A 25,031-nucleotide genomic window follows, 5' to 3' on the forward strand; every position below is an offset into this window, starting at 1 on the left:
AACCAGTCGTACACTGCACAAATCTGGCCTTTATGGAAGAGTGGCAAGTAGAAAGCCATTTCTCAAAGACATCCATTAAAAGTGTCATTTAAAGTTAGCCACAAGCCACCTGGGAGACACACCAAACATGTGGAAGAAGGTGCTCTGGTCAGATGAAACCAAAGTCAAACTTTTTAGGCACAATGCCAAACGATATGTTTGGCGTAAAAGCAACAAAGCTAATCACCGTGAACACACCATCCCCACTGTCAAACATGGTGGGGGCAGCATCATGGTTTGGGCCTGCTTTGCTTCAGCAGGGACAGGGAAGATGGTTAAAATTGATGGGAAGGTGAATGGAGCCAAATACAGGACCATTCTTTAAGAAAACCTGTTGGAGTCTGCAAAAGACCTGAGACTGGGACCGAGATTTTTCTTTCAACAAGACAATGATGCAAAACATAAAGCAAAACCTACAATGGAATGGTTCACAAATAAACGTATCCAGGTGTTAGAATGGCCAAGTCAAAGCCCAGACCTGAATCCAATCGAGAATCTGTGGAAAGAGCTGAAAACTGCTGTTCACAAACACTCTCCATCCAACCTCACTGAGCTCGAGCTGTTTACAAAGGAAGAATGGGCAAGAATTTCAGTCTCTCGATGTGCAAAACTGATAGAGACATACCCGAAGCGACTTGCAGCTGTAATCGCAGCAAAAGGTGGAACTGCAAAGTATTAACTTAAAGGGGACAAATAATATTGCACGTCCCAATTTTCAGTTTATTATTTTTTATAAAAGTTTAAAATCAGCAATACATTTCGTTCACCTTCACAATTGTGTCCCACTTGTTGTTAATTCTTCACCATAAAATTAACATTTTTTTTCTTTGTTTGAAGCCTGAAATGTGGAAAAAGGTTGAAAAATTCAAGGGGGCTGAATACTTTCTCAAGGCACTATAACTGTAAAGAACCCTTTCCTATTTAGGCTACTTTCACACATCCGGCTTGAGCCCTGCGGCTCAATCCGGCTGTGCAAGCTATGCAACGGATGCGGTGAAAACACCGCATCCTTTGCATAAGTTTTTCCCATGCGGCCTGCCCGGTTTTTGCCGCTTGCGGCATGCTACTGAGCATGCGCAGTGGCAAAAACCGCATGCGGCGGCCGGATGCGGTATTTGCCGCATCGCGCCGCATCCGGCCGCCATAGGCATGCATTGAGAGATGCGCCGCATCGGCCGAATGCGGCGCGATGCGGTTTTTTTTGCCGCACGAAAAAACGTGCCAGGCAACGTTCCATCCGGCCGCCGCATCGGCTAAATCTGCCGCATGCGGCAAAAACCGGATGGAACGCAAGGCCATGCGGCACAATGCGGCACTAATTAAAGTCTATGCAGGAAAATCGCAACCGGCAGCAAAAAATACCGGTTGCGATTTTCCTGCAAAGTGCCGGATTGTGCCGCAGAAGAAAAACCGGAAGTGTGAAAGTACCCTTAGCTGCCAGAATTACCTTTCGCTGGTCTTTTGTAAGTTCTTTGGAAGCAATAATTCTTGTTCCAGTCCTCTTTATTGTATACTTATACCTCTAGTTACTATTGATGATGAGCACTACCATGCTGGTGCTCAGATGGGCGCAAATCGAGTATCCAAGTATAAGGCTATGTGCGCACTAGGCCGTTTTACCCGCGGTTTTGCTGCGGAAATTTCTTGAGAAATGTTTGAAATCTTTCTGCAGACATTTCCCAGCAAAACCAAAGGGAAAAAAAATAGCTGTGCGCACACTGCGTTTTTTTTCTCAAGAAAATTCTTTGTGAAGATTTTCTTGAGAAAATTTCTTGAGAAAATGTGCATGTCACTTCTTTTCCGCAGGTACCTGCGGAATACCCCCGGTATTTCACTCCATTCACTGTAATGTAATCGCGAAATTCCGGGGGTATACCGCAGGTAGCAAATGATGTGTGGTATACCCCCGGTATAGCCGTGATTTACCTGAGGTAATGTCCATCGCTGCCTGTGGTTTTGCAGGAAGTGATGTTATTATGACAGAAGAGGAAGCGGAGCAGAGTAAACACAGACGTTACACTCCCTGGACGCCGCACAGAAGCACTTCCGTGTGACCTCCAGGTGCCCGTGCAGTCTGTGTCCCGCTCCGGCCCCGCAGCTGCCTGCCCTGCAGTGTGTCAGTGTCTGCCCGCAGTATCGGCAGCTTGTCACGCTGCAGCGTAGGCAGACATTGACACACAGCAGTGCGTGCAGCCGCGGGGATGCCGAGCGCTGCTGTCAGGAGGTTAGATAAGATCATTACCTGCGGTGACTATCTCCTGCCCCCTGACGTCACCGCTGTCACTGCCGTCTATGCCCCGTGGCCCGAGACTGTCACTAGCGGTGACGTCACAGGTTCTCGCGATACTGCTGACAACGCGGCTGGCAGTGACAGCGCTGATGGCAGGACTGCAGGAGATCATCACAGCAGGTAATGATCTCATCTATCCTCCTGACAGCAGTGCTCGTCATCCCCTGCAGTGACCTGGGGTGACCTATTGATGTTAGCTCAGGTCACTGCATTGCTCTCCCAGCCAATAGGGAACATTCTGTTCTTCACTTACTAGGACAGTGACTATGGTATGGATCGTCGTGGGACCCCCCCCCCCCCTTATTGGATTACGCCGGACCCGGATTGATGAAAGAGGGAATGTGGGGAGTGTTTTTTCAAATAAAACTTTTTTTGTTGTCTATTTTTTATTTCTTACTGACTGGGTTGGTGATGTCGGGTATCTGATAGGGCAACGGGATGAGTTGGGGCGAAGCGCCAGGATTGGCACGTCTAATGGATGCGCCACTTCTGGGGCGGCTGCGGCCTGCTATTTTTAGACTGGGGAGTGTCCAATAACAGTGGACCTTCCTAGTCTGAGAATATCAGACCCCAGCTGTCCGCTTTACCTTGGCTGGTGATCCAATATGGGGGACCCCACATTTTTTGTTTTAAATTATTTAGTGTCAAATAACATCGTGGGGTGCCCTCTGTTTTGGATTACCAGCCAAGGTGAAGCTGCCAGCTGTGGTCTGCAGGCTGCAGCTGTCTGCTTTACCCTAGCTGGCTACAAAAGATGGGAGGACCTCACGTCATTTTTTTTTTAATTATTTATTTATTTTTTGGCTAAATACAAGGCTAAGCACCTTAGTGCCACATGCAAGTCACTAAAGGGTGCCAGCTTAGAAAATGCAGGGAGGTGGGACATTATATAGGTCTTTCTCATCTATCTATTTATCTATCTATCCATCTTTCCCTCTATCCATTATCTGTCTATCTATCGATTATCTATCTATTATCTATATTATATATTGCAGTTCAGCATAAAAACACCGCAGGGACCAACCTGCGGAAAAACCGCGGCAAAAACGCATGCATTTTTCCCGCGGTTTTGGTGCGTTTTTTTACCGCAGGTGCGGTAATCTTCAACTCCCAGAAGTTTCTCAAGAAATTTTCTTGAGAAAAATCACTTTTCTAGTGCGCACATAGCCTAATGGAAATCAATGGGGAACTCGAGCATTTTTCCAGGAAATTTTCCCGCAAAAATGCTCTACTTCCCCATTGACTTCCATTATACTCTGTATTCGAATTGCGCCCATCCGAGCACCAACTGCTCATTAAGAGTACTGTGCACCCGAGCATGGTAGTGCCCACTCATCACTCGTAATTACCTAAACCATCTTCTCTCAGGGATGATGAGGCTGGCCTCCACAATTGCCGCAGAGCCTTCACACCATCCACATATATTTACCGGGGATTTTTACTTTGTCTGTAGAAAGCACTCTCTAACGTCATGAACCCTTTTAAATGTAACATTTGGTCATTTATCAGCGGCTTCTATTCCAGAACATTATTGTGCAGTTGTGAAATGCTCAGATGAAGGATCAGTAAACCATCAATGTCATCGCCCGCCCTTCAGAAATCTTGTTCTGCAGAGGAATGCTTTTAAGGGGCTAAAAGCCGACCCAGATCCCTAGAAGAAAGGTCAAAATCATACAATGCAAATAGCCGACATGTGGATTTATGTGTGAATTTTAATAATGCATTTGAGTTATTGGCTATACATATTAATGTGTAAGACAGCGAAAAAATTGCAGCGTATGTGAATAGTGGTATAAATTCACTGCATTGTCAGAAAACTTATTGTGTCTGTTCTTCCATAGGAGGATGACCCGGAATCACCAATGCAAGATGTACCGCAGTCTTATCCCACTACTCCTGAACCACAAGACACTGACCCCACCTTAAAGGTAAATGTTCTGACATTTTCTAGTCCTTGCATGTATCCATTAGGGGGCAGCACAGGACAGTAATGTGTGTGAGTGGGACAATGCTGCAATACCCAGCACAGCCGCTGCTTAGGTGCAGATCCTGATCTCATAAAGGACATGCTGTGCTATTGTGGTCCCAGTAAAGCCATTTTAAAATGTATTTCATAATGTGCAATGTGTAAACTTCTTCATGAGCAAATTAACTCTGCCTGATAACCCCTTAGCACTCGATGGCAGATGTACATGTCCTGGAGCAAGTCGTGAGCCCACTTCACACAGAGTGGATGCTGGCTGTTTGTCCTTAGGGGCACGTGCCACTAACATCAATGATTGGTGCTAGGTCCGATCGTTGCTCTTAACCCCTTAAATTTCATTGTGAATCAGTGATCATAGCATATGCCATTAGGTTTATGCTGCCTGATCTAAGGGCAGAGACCCTGATTGTATCGCCCTCATTAATGGCAAGTCTTAATTTAGGTTTTATAAAATTATCCTCTCGTAACAGTAACACGCTGCTGAAGTCCTTTACATTATATGCACGCTTTACTGAGTCCTAATATTTATGATCTAATCCCAGCCACTTATGAGTTCTCTGGGCCCTGCCCTGGGCTCGTCTCTGCCCTGGGCTCGTCTCTGTTTTGGGCCCTGCCCTGTGCTCTGTTTTGGGCCCTGCCCTGGGCCCTGTTTTGGGCCCTGCCCTGGGCCCTGTTTTGGGCCCTGCCCTGGCCCCTGTTTTTGGCCCTACCCTGGCCCCTGTTTTTGGCCCTGCCCTGGCCCCTGTTTTTGGCCCTGCCCTGGCCCCTGTTTTTGGCCCTGCCCTGGCCCCTGTTTTTGGCCCTGCCCTGGCCCCTGTTTTGGGCCCTGCCCTGGCCCCTGTTTTGGGCCCTGCCCTGGGCTCTGTTTTTGGCCCTGCCCTGGCCCCTGTTTTGGGCCAGGGCTTGAGCCCTGCCCTGGGCCCTGTTTTGGGCCCTGCCCTGGGCTCTGTTTTGGGCCCTGCCCTGGGCTCGGTTTTGGGCCCTGCCTTGGGCTCGGTTTTGGGCCCTGCTATGGGCCCCAGCATCTCCTACGATGTGTATGCACCCGTGTCTCCAGTGATGTATAGATACCCCAGCCCCTGCTGTGATGAATATGTTCTCAGCCCCTCCTGTGATGTATATGTTCTCAGCCCCTCCTGTGATGTATATGTCCCCAGCCCCTCCTGTGATGTATATGTCCCCAGCCCCTCCTGGGATGTATATGTCCCCAGCCCCTGCTGTGATGTATATGTCCCCAGCCCCTCCTGGGATGTATATGTGCCCAGCCCCTGCTGTGATGTATATGTCCTCAGCCCCTCTTGGGATGTCTATGTCCCCAGCCCCTCCTATATGATTTACTAATCTCATTATCACAAAGAGTTCACTGCGCTTCAGACAGAGACAAACCTGGACATGCAGTTGTGAGAAGAAGCATGAGCAATATCACAGTTGCACCAAAGAGAAGCAGCTCCAGCCACCACAGTAGGGGTGTAGGGAGGGTGATTTAATTAATTGTTTGATCAAATATATTAGGGTAATTTTCTAGTTGATAATTTTGTGAGGCCCCGAAGGTTGGTAGAAATTTCCAAATCGCCCCCGATAGAAAAAAGGTTCCCTATCCCTGCCCTAAACTATCAGGAAAGCTAGGATTAGCCTGTTCTCTACTCTATGAAAAAATTGATAACTTGCCTCTGCTTGATTAGTCAACTCATTAACAAATGTTTTCTGCACGTTAAAGGTGTTTTTAATGATAAACCTTAAGCTGTATATGAAAATAATTGTATGTCAGACACTAAATAATTCTTCCCAGAAATTGGTGATCTCTCCGCCGTGCAATGCCTGTCCTATTCATTATATAAGGGCGAAGGGTCAGCAGGTTGTTGTTTTGGTTTCTACAATTACATGGATCTAATATAGAAGCCAACTAACCCGATAAAGGTGTCTTCCAAGATTAATTGGATTTTGCCTCCTTTTCAGTGTGTCTGTAACCTATAGCACTGGGGATAGAAACATATTACATCCTGTAATGCAGTGTGGATGTATTTCATTAAAGACATGACGGGCACGGGGTGATTGTAGCACATAGTTGCTTGGAGAAAGGTTGAGCTGCTATATTTACTGTATGATTAGACTTGTCTTTTACTATGAAGGAATACATCTGTTTGAAGGGAACCGCATAGTAAGCATAGTATATAGTAGATATCCGAGCCCCGAGCCGTGTAATTGTAAAAAGCCATATTGATTGAAGCAACTAAACTATTGGCTTCAAAGAGGAAAGCCTAGAAAATAGACCATAGTACTTGACAAGAGATGCCACCAAAACTTACAGGCTGTAACAAATCGATTAAGACAAAAACTGTAGCGTTCCGGCTGCTGTTATTCCCTGCAAGTTTGTTCTGACTGCAACGATTAGGCTAGGTTCACATTTCCGTTGTTTTGCATCAGTCACATGCGTTGCTTGACGCTTGGGACTGATGCGTTGTACAACGGATGACAAGAATAGAATTCATTGTCGGACTCTGTTGAAAAAGAGAGAGCGATCAGCTGATCGCTCACAGCAGCCGGCCGCCGGGTGATCAGCCGATCGCTCACAGCAGCCGGCCGCCGGGTGATCAGCCGATCGCTCACAGCAGCCGGCCGCCGGGTGATCAGCCGATCGCTCACAGCAGCCGGCCGCCGGGTGATCAGCCGATCGCTCACAGCAGCCGGCCGCCGGGTGATCAGCCGATCGCTCACAGCAGCCGGCCGCCGGGTGATCAGCCGATCGCTCACAGCAGCCGGCCGCCGGGTGATCAGCCGATCGCTCACAGCAGCCGGCCGCCGGGTGATCAGCCGATCGCTCACAGCAGCCGGCCGCCGGGTGATCAGCCGATCGCTCACAGCAGCCGGCCGCCGGGTGATCAGCCGATCGCTCACATCAGCCGGCCGCCGGGTGATCAGCCGATCGCTCACATCAGCCGGCCGCCGGGTGATCAGCCGATAGCTCACAGCAGCCGGCCGCCGTTTGACCAGCTGATAGCTCACAGCAGCCGGCCGCCGGGTGATCAGCTGATAGCTCACAGCAGCCGGCCGCCGGGTGATCAGCTGATAGCTCACAGCAGCCGGCCGCCGGGTGATCAGCCGATCGCTCACAGCAGCCATGTGATCAGCTGATCGCTCACAGCAGCCGGCCGCCGGGTGATCAGCTGTTCGCTCACAGCAGTCGGCCGCCGGGTGATAATCTGATCGTTCGGCCGCCGAGAATGTGTGCTGGGGTCGGAGTGCGGGGTGGGTGGAGCCGAGCGGGACCATGGCGCTGAGGATTTCAGGTGTGTGTGCGTGTGTGCGTGTGTGTGTGTGCACATGCCGAGTGCGGGAGAGGGCTGAGCCGAGCGGGGAAGTGTTGGGCTCTCTGCACACGTAGCCAGGGTAAATATCGGGTAACTAAGCAAAGCACTTTGCTTGGTTACCCGATATTTACCTTGGTTACCAGCGTACACCGCTTAGCGCTGACTCCTTGCACACGTAGCCAGGGTAAATATCGGGTAACTAAGCAAAGCGTATTGCTTAGTAACCCGATGTGTACCCTGGTTACGTTTGCAGGGAGCCAGAGAGAGCATGCGCAGCGAAATCCTACGGATTGCATTGCTCAAAAAACGTTACAGGCTGCGTTCCTGCCACCCAGCGGTCAGTCGTTCCACGACTGATCAGTTGGGCGGATGATGCAACGCAAGGCCATCAGTCACAATCCTCCGCTCATACAAGTCTATGGGAACAACGGAATCCGCCAAACGGATTCCGTTGTTTACCAGAGCCGCGGATTGTGACTGATACAAATTGACGGAAATGTGAACCTAGCCTTAGTGGGATTCACCGATAGAAGTTATTGCTAACTGACTTTTGAAATCAGTGACCTTCCCATTTTGCGATCCTATTTCTAATTTCTAATAGTCTTCATGTTCCCTTTAAATTGCTTTTCTCCGACAGTTCGTTGATAAGGAAGCTAAGCAGCCATGCTTGGTACCTGCAGTTTGGCCAGGCATTACAGTCATGACTGTGTAAGTCTCTTCCATCTGCGGTGCCATCCTTGCTACTAACAACGCTGTGGCCCCCGGGGTATGTGCACACGGAATCTCTTAGGCATTGGCGCACCGTCAAAATTGTTAAGGTGAAGTCGCTTCTGGAAAATGCTGGCTGTTTTCCTGGAGCAGCTTTACTGATATCTTTTCAGACATTTTTGTGGTGGCTCCTCCACCGGCATCTTTTGCTCTGTACCCTGAAGTGGTTAAAAGACAGAGTATGTGCACAGCAATGTTATTTTGACTTTGCTGTGCATTATGTCCATTTTATTTGCCGTATTTTAGGCACATACCGGGTGGAACGCGTCTGAGAAAGTCAGTTTGCACATAAAGAGGAAACCTGACAGTTGGGTGAAATATATACAGACTGATTTTAACACATTTAAGGCTATGTGCCATGGATGACAGACTGTCAAGTGGTTTCTGGTAATAGAAAGTCACAGCGTTTGGCTCTGCAAAATGCTCCCTAACTTTCTATTGTTCCTGCTGTTAGTATTCATTGCATTAGGTAGCTTTCGTGCTAGGTTTTCATCTCTTCCCCTTTAGAACACAGCAGAGCCCTCCATCCATCCAGCTGCTGATTATCAGCATTCTCCATGTGCTTAAATACTCCCATCTTCCCTAGGCTTGTGCTGGTGATATTATTCAGTTCATTCTAGCTCTGGTTGCAAGCAGGTTGCTTGTACTCATCTGTGGTATTGTTGCTGTAACTTTGCTGACCTACTACCTGAGTGATCTGTGGATAAGTAGTTCATGAGGTCTTTGTCAACCTCACTAAACAGTAAAAAAGACAATTAGGAGGACACAAAGGGGAAAACCCTTTGTGTCCTCCTAGTTGTTTTCTTTACTGTTTAGTGGGGTTGACAAAGAGCACATCCCATCCATTCCCTATTTAGGGCCCAGCACTATGGATACCTAGGGTCAGGTATCAGGTTTCGCACCTATACACAGAGCCGATAAAGTGGTGAGGGACCCCAGGGACCAGCAGTGGGTTTGGTCAGGGGTCACCATCTCCCCCTCCCTAGACACAGGGTTTCTCTTCCTTTCCCTTTTTGCTTGGTAATTCCCCTTACCTAGCGTGGCAGTGCACACAACATCCACAGCATCGTCAAAACAATATTGCTGTGCACATCTTTTGTCTTTATATAATTTCTTTTAACCACTACAGGGTTTGGAAACCCTGAAGCGATTCAAAGAAATGACATGTATTCTACAGGCAACATCCACTCAGAAGCCGCCCGCTCTCTGTATGTCATAGTAGAGAATGAAAGAAGCAAGAATGGTGGAAAAACTGCCTGCAAATCTACTTCAGGAAAACGACCACCGGCATTCTCTAGAAGCAGCTTCACCTGGGAAATTCTGTGACTGCTCCAGTGTATATATAGCCCTAAGATTGGACCATTATTGTTTTATAGTCTCGTAGACTGTGGGCCCTCACGGGCAGGGACCTCTAACCTCCTGTACCTGTCTGTGCCTTGTATTGTTTATGATTATTGTACCTGTCCCTATTTTGTATACCCCTTTCACATGTAAAGCGCTATGGAATAAATGGCACTATAGTAATTATTAATAATAATAATTATTATTATTATTATTATTATTATGAATAATAATTATAATAATAATAGTCATGCTGCTAGTGTGAATAATGCTTAAAGGGAACCCATCAGTGAAGAAAACCCTATACTGACGGGCAGACATGGTTCTAATTTGCAAGTAAATACCATCTTAAACATATCTGGCAGTGTAACTGGATGTGTGGCTGCAGGGAGAAAATGAAGTTCCATTCTCCGTGCAGCCTCTCGCTTCCAGTCATAGGGGCAGTATCGTAGCCCTCACTACACATGTCCTCTGCTCCTCCCTGTTCTTTGTGTTCAGTCACAAGGCGGGGATCATGATACCATCGAAGTGCCAATATGAGTGACGTTGGTCTGAGACTAGCCCTAGGACAGAACCGCCAAGATAAGTCTTCAGTTTCACAGCAAATACATTAACACGTCTATATAATAGGAGCTCTATATCAGCCTCCTAATGATGTCTGCAATAATGGCCTTATGTCTTTATGGGGGTAAATCCTGCTGTTCTGCTGTTTTCTCTGTGGCTGCGGGTAATACTCATTTTACTTTCTGACTGCTTACCATTCCATGCATATATGTAATATCCACTGGGTATGCCGATAATGTATGCCAGACCTATCTTGAGTAAGGGGCTCTGTCCCGTCAGTGAAGAGGTGGCGATGCATCAGTGACTCTCTCCATTCATTTGTATGACCGTCCTGATAATTTGTCGCTTACATGGGACTGCACCCCATTCTTGAAGTATATGCAGGTCCCAGCACCTATTATGCATTTATGGCTTGACCTGTTGATAGTCATTAAACTTACCACATGGTAATAACCCATTTAATATGTTAATGATCATTCCTAGTCTTTAATATGTCCAAGTACATTTTTATTGTCCTTTTTTTCTATTATTATCTAGTACAATGTGACATATGGTTTCTCAGCTGTAAACTAAGCAATTATTGTATATACAATAGAAGTGATGAACTTAACAGCTCTAATCGTTACAGCATGCAATCATTACATAGATAATTTGGTACATCTTGTTCACTTAGGTCAGTCAGTACATGCCATATGACCAAAGCTTTTATAGATAATCACTAATAGATGATAATCCACGGTACCTCATGCTGTTAGATACCCATAAATTTGCTGCAAATTAGACGTAAAGTTCTACTCTTCTTATTACTGCCTGGACTAATGTCGTCTTCAGTGCTATTGTTGAAGTAAGTAATCCATTGCTGTTTGCTTGTAATAGATGCATCCATTTCATTGGAAAAAGATAAGTATACGAGACTTAATAGCCAAAAAATGACCCTTGAGTTTATCGAACTATTATTCATGACCTTAATGTCCATTATAGCGTTCTTCTCTGGTTGTAATTTCTCAGAGAAGAAGCTTTAGTTTAGAAGCCGCTTAAATACTAAGGAGCCATACTGACAATATTAGTTGAGTGTATCCAGGAGTAGGGGCAGGACGCTGAACACGATGGACAAGTCAAGATCATTTACTTACATAAGGATGACTTGTAGCAAAAAAGAAACCTTACTTAATGGCATAAATTTGTCACAAACTGGATCACCAGTCTCTTCATAGTGCACTCCACACACTACATTTTTCCTCTCAACCTGCAGATTTCTAAAAAAAAAAATGAAATTTCGTAAGAGGCTCTCCATTAAAAAGCTATGAGTCATCATTTTAGATTTTAGTTTGATAGTATCCCCCAACCTTTGTCTCGGGAGGCACCTATGGCTCTTGGACCCATGATGTGTGTTTCGCAGCGGTCTGTCAGGTCTCACTAACTGTTATGAAGAGCAGGTCTTGAGATGGTGATGTTTGTGAGTAGCTCTGCACAGAAGAGAAGATCTGGATGTGCATATACTGGCCTTGGTAGTCTGCCAGTTAGAGAATGTTCTTAAAGCTGTAAGCTATAGTGTGGTTGGAGTGCCTGATGCACGAATACTACAGGTAGGTAAGGTGGGAACCCCTGAATCGAGATATACTTCCTCATTGAATACTCTGGCTGTCACTACTATGGGAGGAGGAAGAACATCAGCTAGATGTCACTACTTGGGGTGAGGGTGAGGACGTGAATGTGGCTTGAAACCCTCTGTCAGAGCTGCATGTGCCTCTCATAGTTAGAAAGGTTGGGGACCACTGATCTAAGATGAAACGAATGGTGGGACTAACCAAAACAATAGAAAGGTCTGGTGTGATACTAGCATGGCTTTATGGGTTCATACTTCTTAGGCTGCTCTAGTTAATTAACTTTGATTTTCTGGTTGAGAGAAGACTGGGATCTTCAAAAGCAAATCCACCCAAAGTTCCAGTAAATATACACACAAATACACATAAAAATACTCACTGGAATACATACAAAATACATACAAAAATACACACTGGATTGGCCGAACCCATCGATTTTTCACAGGACCGTCTCTCTGAGGACCCGGATCTATGAGGGGACAGTTTGATTTCCTTGTGTTCTCCTGGTAGGTTAGCCCCTGATAGAGGAGTCTGGTTGTGGCTTGCACTACTATCAATATGGAGAGCACATGAGCGCTCTTGTATGAGGCGTGAGGAGAGACAGCTATCTAAGGTGTATGTCCACTAGATGGTCATGCACAATGGTGAACAATTACAGTTTTCCACCAATTCTCGGTCTCCTGCTAAATGACTGTTTTGTGTGTCTTCAGAATTTGCCTATCCTTTATTTTATTTCTGTGAAGACCTGACTGGAGGAATCAAACGTCACAGCCAAATAGAAAGGTGTCCAGGCTTTGACTGTGACAAATTTATGATTCGTTACTAAACAGAGCATTTTCAGTCCTTGCATATTAATTTTCTATGGATGAATAATTGTTGTAGTACTGTTTAAGGAAGTGTCTTACAAATGCTTCCTGTGACCCCCGCTCTGTTAGCTGAAGTGGAGGAGTATGGTAATGTCCACATGTAAATGATAGGATGCAGATTTTCTATGTATTTATAGACCGGCTATTTATTTGCAACCATCCTGTAATAAAGGGAAAATATATGTTACAACTGACAAGTATTTCACCCAACCTAACCACAAGCGTGCAACAACTCAGTGGTGTGAAGGGAATAAATTGCTGTCAGACGTCTGTTGCAATGATTTGTCTCTAGTGGCAATGAAGTATTGTATATCCGTTATGTTCGAGGACAGTCGTGAGGCCCCATACACCGGAGGTTGTTGGATAAAACTGCTGATATTGGTGTGCTGGGCTGACACATAGGCTGGGGCCACACGGGGACTACTGCGATCCACTTGCATGAGACTCGGCTCGTGCTGGCAGTACAGCAGAGCCGAGTGTCATGCCTGTGTCCTTGCAACTGAGGTCCGTTCGTGCGAGCAGACCTCAGCTGCGGGGGGCGGGCCGGCACTCAGGAGGGGAGGGAGGGATTTCTCTCCCTCTCTACTGTGTAGCCGGCTATTGCCATTCTCGCACTGCACTAGCAGTACACCGGTGTACCGCGAGTGCAGTGCGATTTTTCTCTCGCCCCATTCACTTGAATGGGTGCGAGAGAAAGAGACTCAGCTTACAATCGCAGCATGCTGCGATTGTTTTCTCAGTCCGATTAGGGCTGAGAAAATAATCGCCCATGTGTGCTGACACACAGGCTAGAATTGGTCCGAGGGGAATGCGATGTTTTATCGCACTCCACTCGCACCGATTTTCTCGCCGTGTGGCTTAGCCCTTATTTTTTAATCGGGAAGGATTAATTGTTTCATCAATCCCCATGTCAAAAGGACTGTTCGTTTGTACACTGATATCTGTTTTCTTTTATCATATTTAAGACTGAAGACCTTCTCCGAGAGATTCGACAGCTGAAAGAGGAGTCAAAGAAGAAGGATGAGACAATTCAGCATTTACAGCAACAACTGGTAAATGAAAACCGTTGAATCCATTTCTTCCACCGTAGATAAAGTCCTGATGTAGACAGCTGTGTGCAGGAGTCGATAGGAGGGTACACAAGTGGTATGAAGCTGGAGAGTCTTTATGGGCCACCTCCATATGTCTTTATGCATAGGCGAAATCAAATCTTTATTTTTTATATAGCGCTAACATATTGCGCAGCGCTTTACATACATCAGGAACATGGTCCCCATTAGGGCTCACAATCTAAAGTCCCTATCTGAATGTCTTTTTTTTTTCTCCTTATGAATTTAGGGTACAGTATATCACCATGTACATAAATCTGTTGTTTTATCAGACTATGAACATGTGATATTTGCTGCAATGTCCACTACAGAAAAAATGTAGCATTGTATGGCTGTAATTTAGACAAGTCCACTGCGGAGATGGGTCCAAAGCAGTAGATATGTTCATATGTCCTAGTAGTAGAGATGAGGGGATGGCTTCTTGCAACCGCCGTCCAGGTCAGTGCCCTCTGGCTGTGGACAGGAGCTGGCCGAATTTCCTTATCCTTCTGGATCCCAGGCTTGAGTTATGATTAGCCAAGCTGGCCAGACATCACCTGTGCGCCACATAGATGGCATCATGCGAGGACTGCAAATCAAACTCTGCATCATGGCATCTGGAACATCAGGAAGTTTCCGCAGCTGTCCAGTGCCACAGAGAACTGACCTGGATGGCTTTCGAAGGCTAAGGGGTTAAAAGAAGCTCAAGAAGGCTGAGTAGATGCTCAGGAAGTTGTTTTTACATAACAGTTTGTTCATTGTTTTGAGCATTTTTTTAATAATGTTTCAGATGGAATCTGCCTGAAAAGTGTCATGTGCACATAGCCAAACTTATATAAAGAGCCTGTAGGGGGGACAAACTGTTGAAAAATGCAAGATACAAGTCATAGATAGTTTTACTCCATATGATTACACATAACCGCTTACTCTGAATAGTCACCTGAATTGACAGCCTGGAGTTTTTAGACATTTGATGCAATATATCTCATATCATCTGTACTGTAGATCAGTATGGGCTTCTCTGTATGGACAAGTAGAACAATACTAATGTTGTCTCAGTATCTGTGACCAGCGCTTATTATAACTGTGAGCGCCAATAAACTGTTCTTTAACTTGCTTAAACCCGTTAAACTGCAGACATGCCAACCACGGAATACACTTACACTTCTTTAAGGAGGTTGTAACGACATAATAATAGGATGTATCACATAAATAAAAGTTCAGGAGCCATGAAAAAAGGAGGAAGGATATAATGATAATTAGCAGAGATGATCGAATTCTTCGATTATTCGGCTTCGCGAATAATTTCCGAATACCTCGTCGCTATTCGACTGTTTGTGAATATTCGATGCGCAATGTAAGTCTATGGGAAACCCGAATAACAACTATTTGGAAATATTTGGGCTTCCCATAGACTTACATTGCACATCGAATAGTGGAATAGCCGCGAGGTATTCGGAAAATATTCGCGAAGCTGGATAATCGAAGTATTCGATCAGCCCTCATAATTATCCCTGAAAAATAAAACTAAATTACGGAAGACTGGTTACACAGATATGAACTAAAACTGAACACGGGCTTTAAATAATGACGCCTACAAGACCTCTGAAGAACGGGCTGATAATATGTAGGGGAGGGGAAAATGTTGGTAAAGTGAGGCAGATGGAAGTAACGAGATTAAAGACTTTTACAAACGGAAATTCTTAAGTGTATCAGTCAGCAAAACAGGTTTGTTCTGCTCGACACGCAATCTAGAACTGTCGAGCTTTATAGATGAGACCCAGTCGAAAGAGAAGAAAAAAGAAAGGTCTTCTGACAAAACCACCCATAAAATAAATAGTGCTATTCTGTGTGAGATTTGGTTGGGGAATTAGAAATAGAGACGTTCTTGATGAATTAAAATATTCTAGGAGCTGGAGCGCATTTCTTAAACTGCTCAATATTTTATGAAGTCTGAAAGTCATTTAGCAAGAAAGAAGAAGAGTAAAATGTAGTGAAATAGTACTTTATAAACACGTCTTCACCCTTCATCGTGGGCCCCGCTTTACCACCACCCAGACCCTGAAGTATACATATTACACAAAACTAATAATGTGCTCAAGATCTAATTCAATAAATTAAAAAAAAAACATAAAGTGGCTAAAAGAAGTGACTTGACCATTCTTCAATAGCTTACGCTTGCAAATGGCGTGTTCGACACCGGGAGCACCTCTTACATGACAGCCGAGACTCTGCTCTGACAGCCAGGAGTGTTGCATGCTTTGCATCGGGCTTTTTAACCTCCTAAATACCATGATCTTTATTAATCGCAGCATTTAAGAAGCTGGGTGAGAGGGAACTCCCTTTCACGTTTGATCGCCGTCCCACGATGTCATTGCAAGGGCATTATACTTGTGATGGCAACCTTATGCCATCATGACTATCTCCATGTGAGCCGGCTACAGCAAGCCTGTTAGACCATGCCAGGAGCCTGGTTTAAAACGCATCTGCCACTGCATCACTGACAGGTGTAATGTATTGCCATTCTAATGCATGGCAATGAATTATAAGAGTGATCAGAATAATGTAAGTTAGTCCCATACAGGGACTAAGTAAAAAAAAGTAAAATAAAATTAAAAAAAAATTGTTTAAAAAAAATCTCAAAATAAAGGGAAAAAAGGAAAATACAATATACGGTAGTAATAAATATATTTATGTGAAAACAAGAATAAACAAAACAAAATAGACATATTTGGTAGTGCCACATCCGGAACAACCCGTCCTATAAAACTCTCATACTATTTAACATATTCAGTGAACACAGTAAAAAATAAATAAAGGAGCATAAAACCCTGCTTTTTTATAAAACCGCCAAACAAAAGGTTAAATAAAACGCGATTAAAATGAAGATTGTCAATAAAAATCATTTAACTGGAAACATCATCTTGTCCAGTAAAAAAAAAAAAACAAGATGCCAAACAGCTCCATCAGCAGAGAAATCTAAAAAAAATGTATAGCTCTGAGAATGTAGCAATGCAAAAACTTTTTTCTATAAAATATTTTTTGTGCAAAATATAAAAAATATATGGTAACGCTGTAAACATACTTATCCAAAGAATAAAACTGTCATGTTCCGCTGTAGACAGTGATTAGCTGAGCAGCTATTTTCTGATATTTCCTGTGTGTCAAGACAGGTTTAATACTAGAAGTCCCAGAAATTTCGAGCTCCCCCCTGAATTCCTGAAAGAGGGTCAAATGACCCTTAGTCCAAACTGAAATTATACCATTACTGTCGCACCACAGGAGGTTGGAAAACAACCACCTCCTGTGGTGCAACAGTAATGGCCTTAATTACAGAACAAAAGACGGTGATTATAGGACGTTAGCTAAAATCATTCAGGTCATTCGACCTGTCTCTGGGTTCCAAAGATAGAAATGTTAAATGACCCCTCTCTGGGACTTCTAGTGCTAAGGAGTAGAGCTAGATTAGGACGAACCTGATCAGTACTGCAATTGCAGATGCAGCGAATCGGTGATGGTATCTTATTTTTAGTATTTTTTTTACCATAAAAACACTTTGTAAAAAAAAAAATGAAGTTGCAGCCCAAAACTTAAAATAGCCAAATACTATTGAATCAGAATTTAAAGTGATAGCCAAAGTTTCTGTTACTTACATACATACTGGCAATTTTTCCCTTTTGGTACAACATAGGCCAAAGCCATACTGGTTGCATTTCCTCTTTATAACTGTTGGTCAACCTTTATAATTTATATAGAATTTTTTTTCTCTCCCTTTCCCCTCAAGAAAACAACATGCAAATGTCAAAAAGAAAGCCCGGAATTAAAGGTAGTAAAGCCAAAACAGCACGACAAGTATACTCAGACGTCCTGGAGGAGAAGTTCAGTGAGTAACGTGTTCAGTTTCTTCTTGTAATTGTATAATACAGTATATAGGGATATATTGCTTAATAGGGAATCTGCTTTCACCTTTAAACATGCCATTTCATGTTAACAGCAATCTTTTGTACAGGTATACTAATATATGAATGCCTTTAAAAAGCATTCAAATCCTGTGAATTTTTCCACATTTTTTAACGGTACACCCTCAAATGTAAATGTACTTTATTGGGATTTTATGTGATATACCAACAGAAAGTAACAAGTATTTGTGGAGTGTAAGGAAAATGATGCATGGTTTTCTTAATATTTTAAAAATATAAGCTTGAAAAGCATGACGTTCACTTATATTCAGCTTCCGGTAGTCTAATACCCCTAAATGGACTCCTGCGTGACCTATTGCCTCCAGAAGGGATATCATTATTAAATTGAGGCCAACTATGATATTTATTCTCCATATAAAACTACAGCTCTTCTGTGGAGGTCTAAGATGTTTGTTTGAGTACATGAGGGATCAAACCGCATCATGGAAACCAAAGCACACACCAGGCAGGTCAGGGATAAAGTAGTGAAGAAGAGTAAAGCAGGCGAGCAAAGTGAGTGAGTGGAAAGCGATAAAAAAAATTGCATCCCACCCGGACCCATATTACTCTGAGCCAGCTCCCATAAGCAATTTTTTTCTCAGCCCTAATCGGACCGAGAAAACAGTTGCAGCATGCTGCGGGTTCAATCCAATTCGTTTTCACTTGCACCCATACAAGTCTATGGGTTCGAGAGAAACATTGCATTGCACTCACATTACACTGGTGTAATACGAGTGCAGTGCAAGAATCGCATCAGCTGACAATGGAGGAGATGGGGAGATTACTCGCTACCTCTCCTCCACAGCGTCCACCCCTTCTCCACAGCTGTGCTGTGATCGCAGGATCGCATCACAGTGGCATGACAATCGCATGACACTTAGCCATACACTCCAGCAGGGCGGAAGCCGAGTGTCATACGATTGACTCACATTAATGACTGTGTGGCCGCAGCCTAAAGAAGATAACAAAATAGCCCAAGCTCTGAACATCTTCCAAAATACTGTTCAGTCCATCATCCAAAACTGCAAGCAGTATGGCACAACTGCAAATCTACCAAGACATAGCCATCCAGCTTAAGTGCCAAGGAGAGCACTAATTAGAGAAGCAGCCAAGAGAGTCATGGTCCCTCTGGGGGAGCTGCAGAAATCCACATCTCATGTGGGGGAATCTGTCCACAGGACAACGAATAGTCATATACTCCACAAATGTGGCCTTTATAGAAAAATGACAAAAAGAAAGTCATTTCATAAAGCAAGCCATAAGAAGATCTGTTTGCAGTTTGGGAAAAGCCATGTAGAGAGCAAAGTTAGCATGTGGAAGATGGCTCTGGTCAGATGAGAATAAACTAGAACTTTTTGGGCTAAATGAAAAATGCTATGTGTGGCGGAAAATTAACACTGACCATCAACCTGAAAACACCCTCCCCACTATCAAACGTGGTGGCAGAATCATGCTGTGGGGAGGCTTTTCATCGGCAGGAAAAGAGAAGCTAGTTATAATTGACGGGAGGATGGATGGTGCTAAATACAGGGCTATCCTGGAGGAAAACCTATTGGGGCTGCAAAAGTCTTGAGACTGAGGTGTAGGTTCCAGTAGGACAACGACCCTAAACATACTGCCAGAGCTACAATGAAATGCTTTCTATAAAAAAACAGTACAAAGCTGGTAGAGACACATGTCAAAAGATGTCCAGCAAAAGGTGGTCCTACAAAGTATTGACTGGTGGGAGGGGGGTTTGGGGGCTGAATACAAATGCATGTCACCGGTTTCAGATTAATATTTTTAAAATATTTATAAAATGGTGTATCATTTCCTTCAAACTTCGCAAATATTTGCTATGTTTGGTTACTATATCACCTAAAATCCCAATAAAATACTTTGTGGGTGTAACATGAAAAAATGTGGAAACGTTCAGATGGTATGAATACTTTATCAAGGCACTGTATGTGTATATTTGTATGTTTGTAACTTTTTTTTTGTGCTTTAGTAACTTTCCTTGCATGTTTGCAGATGTTTAATATCTATTTATGTCTTAACAAACCAGAGTATGTGACCGCCAACAGCTTATTTCTAACTTATCTCTACTGTATTTTCACTTCCTATCGCTTTCTGTTGTCTTTGAGCAGGGAAATTAGACCCAATTAGGAAGATTTATGGAAATTAGTGAATGGGAAAAGAAAACAAGATGCCCAGCGCAACCGTTCAAATAACATATATTTTTTTAGAGAACCTTTTTGAAAATGCTGGCATTGCTAAACGGGTTCTCTTAGAATAGAATAAGAATAAATAAAAGAAATGTCGTTGTAAATACATACTTTAAATAGCAAATCACGCTTGTTTTGTCTAAGGAGGTAATAATTTTACAGTTAAAATAGCCACTGCCTTGTTACTTTCACAGAAACCTAGAATGTTAAAGTAGTTGCCTGTGAGCATATACAGTAGGAAGATGCACTGCTGTGACCTGGATCTTTAGCATGCACTGTTGTTCACAACAGGGGTAAAACAGCAGTGTGAGCAGCTTCTCCTTATCGGAACTCCTGATATCTCTAGTAGTTGATCAGAAAAACAGGGTGGGCAGCAGTGTGAGCAGCCTCTTTTTACCAGCACTCCTGGTATCTCTATTATTAGAACAGAAAAGTGTGAGCAGCCTCTTATCAGCACTCCTGGAATCTTCAGTATTATATCAGAAAGACAGGGTAGACAGCAGTATCAGAAGCCTCTTCTTGTCAGCACTCCTGTTATCTCCAATATTATATAAAAAAGACAGGGTAGACAGCAGTGTGAGCAGCCTCCTCTTATCATCACTCCTGGTATCTCCAGTGTTATATTAGAAAGTCAATGTGTATAGCAGTGTGAATGGCCTCTTCTTACCTCAGCACCCCTGGTATCTCAAGTGTTTGATTAGATAGATATTCTGGAAAGCAGTATGAGCAATCTCTTCTCATCTCTGCACCCCTGATATGTCCAATATATCTGATAGGCAGGGTGGACAGCAGTGTGAACAGCCTTTTCTTACCTCTGTGCCGCTGTTATGTGTAGAATTACATGATAATATCCACTGGATCACATTTTCCTACACGTGAAAGGGTTACATCTTCCTATTGCACATGCTTACAGGCCCCTGTCCTAACATTTTAGGACAGGCTTCAGTCATTCTAACAAGACTGCAGCCATTTTAATTCTATATTGCTTACTACTCTTAAGAAAACAATTGTGATTTTCTAATTAAAGGGATTATCCACTACATGGACAAGCCCCTTCTTATTACCCATGTGTGCCCTGTTATAATAGAAAAGCTTATACTCTTCTGGTGTGTTGATGCCATTCCAGCAATGTCGGTGCATGCCTTCCCTGGGCTCTTGTGAGGTTGGGACGTCAAGTGGGCCACGAGCCTAATCACCTCCGTCCTCCCTTTCACCACCTTTGCACATAAAATAAATAATTTGCAGGTAGTGAGTGGCCGTCTGCAGCTATCGCTTACTCTTGATTACTCATACGTCTGAAAGCGGGAAAAAAGAAGCTAGGGGAGATTAGGCGCGTGACTCACATGACGTCACAACCTTACATTAGCCCCGAGAACACAAGTTCCGATTTGGTGGTAACATCGGAGGTGAGTATAAGCTCTTTTATCTTCTAAGACTCATTCAATTTTGACTTTCATATCGAAGAGGGCTTGTTTTTTCACCTGCTAGCTGAAGTTTTCTTTATACCATTATGAGGCACATTTGAAGATTTGATTGCTTTTTAGTGCATTTTCTTTTTAGTCTCTGTTAGTCATTTATTATTTTGATATACAATAATTCCTTGACTAACAAGTGCACCAACATACAAATTTTTGAAGAAGCGCTCTGTATCTTTTTTTTGCTTTCGAGTTACGAGCAGCTGCCACGTGATCACGTGTGTATGCTCATTATGAAACTGAATATTCCCTGCTTCCCGCTCCCATCATCCCGGGTGTGGGGAGCAGCGAGTACAGTATCCTATCAGCTAAAAAGGCGTGTAAGAGCGCAGCGCTCACACACTAATCAGCTGTCTGCATCACGCCACACACTTTAAAAAAAAAAAAAACCTGTACCCTCCCTCTGGTCCCCCACAGAGTGGCGTCCTCATTTCATGCAGGCTGCTTACGGCGGGTGGGAGTGTGTCAGCATGTGAGCGCTGCTCTCCAATACGCCATCAGCTGCCTGCATGACATGAGGATGCCACGCTGCGGAGGATCAGAGGGAGGGTGAGTATAATAGTGTTTTTTTTAAGTGTTTAGCATGGTGGGGTCCATATGCCAGAATGATGGGGCCATGTACCAGGATGGGGGGCTATGTACCAGTGTAGTGGATCATATATACCAGGATGGGGGACCATATATTTCAGGATGGTGGCCATTTACCAGGATGGAGATCATTTATACTGTACTAGGTTAGGGCATAATGTACATATTCAAATGGCTCACCTTTTTCCTTGTGTAGCACAAAGTAAAAAATAAAATTAAGTTATTTTTCTAAAATTTAAACCTGCAATATATAAAGTATTTCAGTAAAGAGACAAACTTTCAGCAGAGAAGTCTTTCCGAATGGGCTCCGGTGCACATGCATTGGTAATTACATAATTTAAATGCCGCTAAACTGCAGCAATCAGAGCAAGCCCAAGTCGCTGCTGTTGCCGGCAGATGCTGACTGTGAACACGGTTGTCAACTCTCTGGTATAGTGCGAGCTTAGCTCCTGAGCCCTCACCATACTTGGGGAAGGACATATTTTTCTGCCCTATGTCGAGGAGGGATTAAAGAGGATTTCTCAGCTCTTCTAAGAAGTTTGCAGTCGTAAATAATGGTATTCCCTTTTGAAATAACTATTTTGGAACTCTGTGTATTGATGTTGCTGTAACTAAATGGTGCAATATTTATTTTTTGTACAATATTCTTTTTTGTTTGCCATAGGACCAACAGGTTGTTGTCTAGGGACATGGACATGCCACATGGATGCTGGTTATTTTTTTTTCTCATTTTAACTTTGTTTATAGAAAGACAGAAAGATTGATCAAATAGATTCTATATAAATCAGAATGAACCTCTGGTATAACCATTATACTCCCAAAATATTTTGAATGTGCACGATGACTTCTATAATGTATTGTAGAAATTCTGCGGACTGGCAGGGGACATGCTGGGTACATTCACAACGCAATAGTTGCATGCAGACTTGGCACACATTCTGTACCAAAATCAACATAATGTGTACCCACAAACCACCCCCTATCGTTTTCCTAATGGAAAATTCACATTAATGTTTATAGGGCTATAGAGCTTTCCACCACAGATTTCAGATCTTTAACACAGAGAAAAAATATAAAGTGTTATGTCATCTATTCAAGCATTATCCTCAGTGGGTAGCCCCTTGTGAATGAGGCTAATCCGCTTATGCACCCAGAGCAGTTCAGACTGCAGATCTCTGGTATAACTTAGAGAGGGGCATCCTCGTTGTGGGTCTTCTTATAAAGCCCCATCTGTCAACCCCCCCCCAACACTTTCTTTGCACTTAGATTAAGCAGGAGTAGAAGATGGACGTTCTGGTAGACCGCTCTGCTGTGAACGAGGAGTAGTTTCACTTGTGCTAATACTTCAAGTAGCTTTTATTTACGCGTTTCAGGTTTGTACCGAACCCTTTCTCAAATCTGAATTACAGATGTAGTTAAGTTTCAAGAGAGGGTTCAGTGCCAACAAGTATTACCAGACGTGGAGCTACTCCTTCTACACAGCAGCGCGGTCTACCAGAATGTATAGCTTCTACTTCTCAATCTAAGCGCAAAGGAAGATCTTTTATCTGCAGATGTGACTGCAGCAACTGAATAATCTATGGGCATTTGTGGGACATACACAACCCAATCAGGTGAGCTACCCCCTCACCCCCAATTACAATTTTCTTTTTTTAAACTCGTTTTATTGAAGGTTAAGTATGACATTACATCAGAAATCAAATCAACAGTTTGTACAGTCAGGATATGGGAAGTATTGATTAATATCAAGAGTGATAAAACATCCATAATCAAATCCACTTTCTGTTCTTTTAGGTTGGCATTAAAACAATAAATACTTCAGATGTGTCTGTTCACAAGTTATATCTAACATGTGGTAAAGAACTCATATTGACAAGGAGTATGCAAACTAGGTGTCGGGGACCACGTCACACTGCAGATACATAGATTTATAATCCATAGAATTCCCCTTCCATATCACCAATATGATAACAAAATTGTTACGGCGACAACAGTGTTTGTAGATTATTAGCCAGGGAACCGGGTGAGCCCCCAGTCAAGGGCGAACCCAACCATCTGCCCCAGATTTTGTCAAATTTATTTAAGGAACCTCTTGACTTGAATACAAATTGTTCTAGCGGTATTATAGCATTTACCAGTGCAATACAAGAAGCCCTGGATGGGGGACGTATACTCATGCAATTTAGTATGATACGCTTCCGGGCCAAAAACAGGACCTTTTTTAATAATATGTTCTCATCTTGGGACCAAGAGTGTACATCAACCACACCAAATAAGCACAAAATCGGGCTCATAGGAACCGGCTTTTCAAGTATGGAGCAAAGAACCGCTATAACCTCACCCCAATAAGAGTGAATGATCCGGCATTCCCATATCATGTGCCAGAAATCTGCACCGTCTCTCCCACAGCTCAGACAACCCTCCCCCGCCGAGTTGTTCATCTTCTTCAGTCTCTGGGGGGTGATATAACTCTGGTGTATTATGTATAATTGGATCAGTCTGTTATTAATTGCAGGAGAGACCAAAGTGTGGGATTCGACGATGTCATCCCAAACTACATCATCTATTTCAGGAATCCTGGCTCTCCACCTATCCCGGACAGAAAGAGGGTTATTCATGGCTTTGGCCCGAATGAGAGAAGAGTATACTTTGGAGATAAGACCACCAGGGCCTTGTGATCTAATGATTCCGATGATTGGGAAGGAAGAGAATCTAACCCCACGACCAGAGAACTGAGCCCGAAAGGCGTGCCAGATCTGGAGGTACTGAAACCCATGGGATTCCGGCAATTCGAATTCCGCTCGCAGTTGCGCAAAAGGGCGGAGTTCACCATCACGGACAATTGAGCTTAGGGAAACCATTCCGCGATTCCTCCATTCACCAAAGCCCGGCAGCCCACAAAAATGCGGAAGGTCCAGGTTACCCCATAAGGGGGTCTCAATTGGTACATCAT

At 43.8% G+C, this 25,031-nt stretch overlaps 1 protein-coding gene across 4 annotated transcripts in view; it reads left to right on the forward strand.

The window, feature by feature from the left end:
* Nucleotides 1–25,031, forward strand: part of CCSER2 (coiled-coil serine rich protein 2) — a 230,710-nt gene that overhangs the window by 155,312 nt on the left and 50,367 nt on the right. For all 4 annotated transcript variants that reach the window (XM_075348981.1, XM_075348982.1, XM_075348979.1 and 1 more), the window contains exons 7-9: nucleotides 4,171–4,257; nucleotides 13,730–13,816; nucleotides 17,637–17,735. In XM_075348981.1, the coding sequence (XP_075205096.1) occupies nucleotides 4,171–4,257; nucleotides 13,730–13,816; nucleotides 17,637–17,735 (273 nt within the window). The remainder of the gene's footprint in view (nucleotides 1–4,170; nucleotides 4,258–13,729; nucleotides 13,817–17,636; nucleotides 17,736–25,031) is intronic.

This window comes from Anomaloglossus baeobatrachus, chromosome 5, assembly GCF_048569485.1.
Source record: "Anomaloglossus baeobatrachus isolate aAnoBae1 chromosome 5, aAnoBae1.hap1, whole genome shotgun sequence".
NCBI classification, from domain to species: Eukaryota; Metazoa; Chordata; class Amphibia; order Anura; family Aromobatidae; genus Anomaloglossus; species Anomaloglossus baeobatrachus.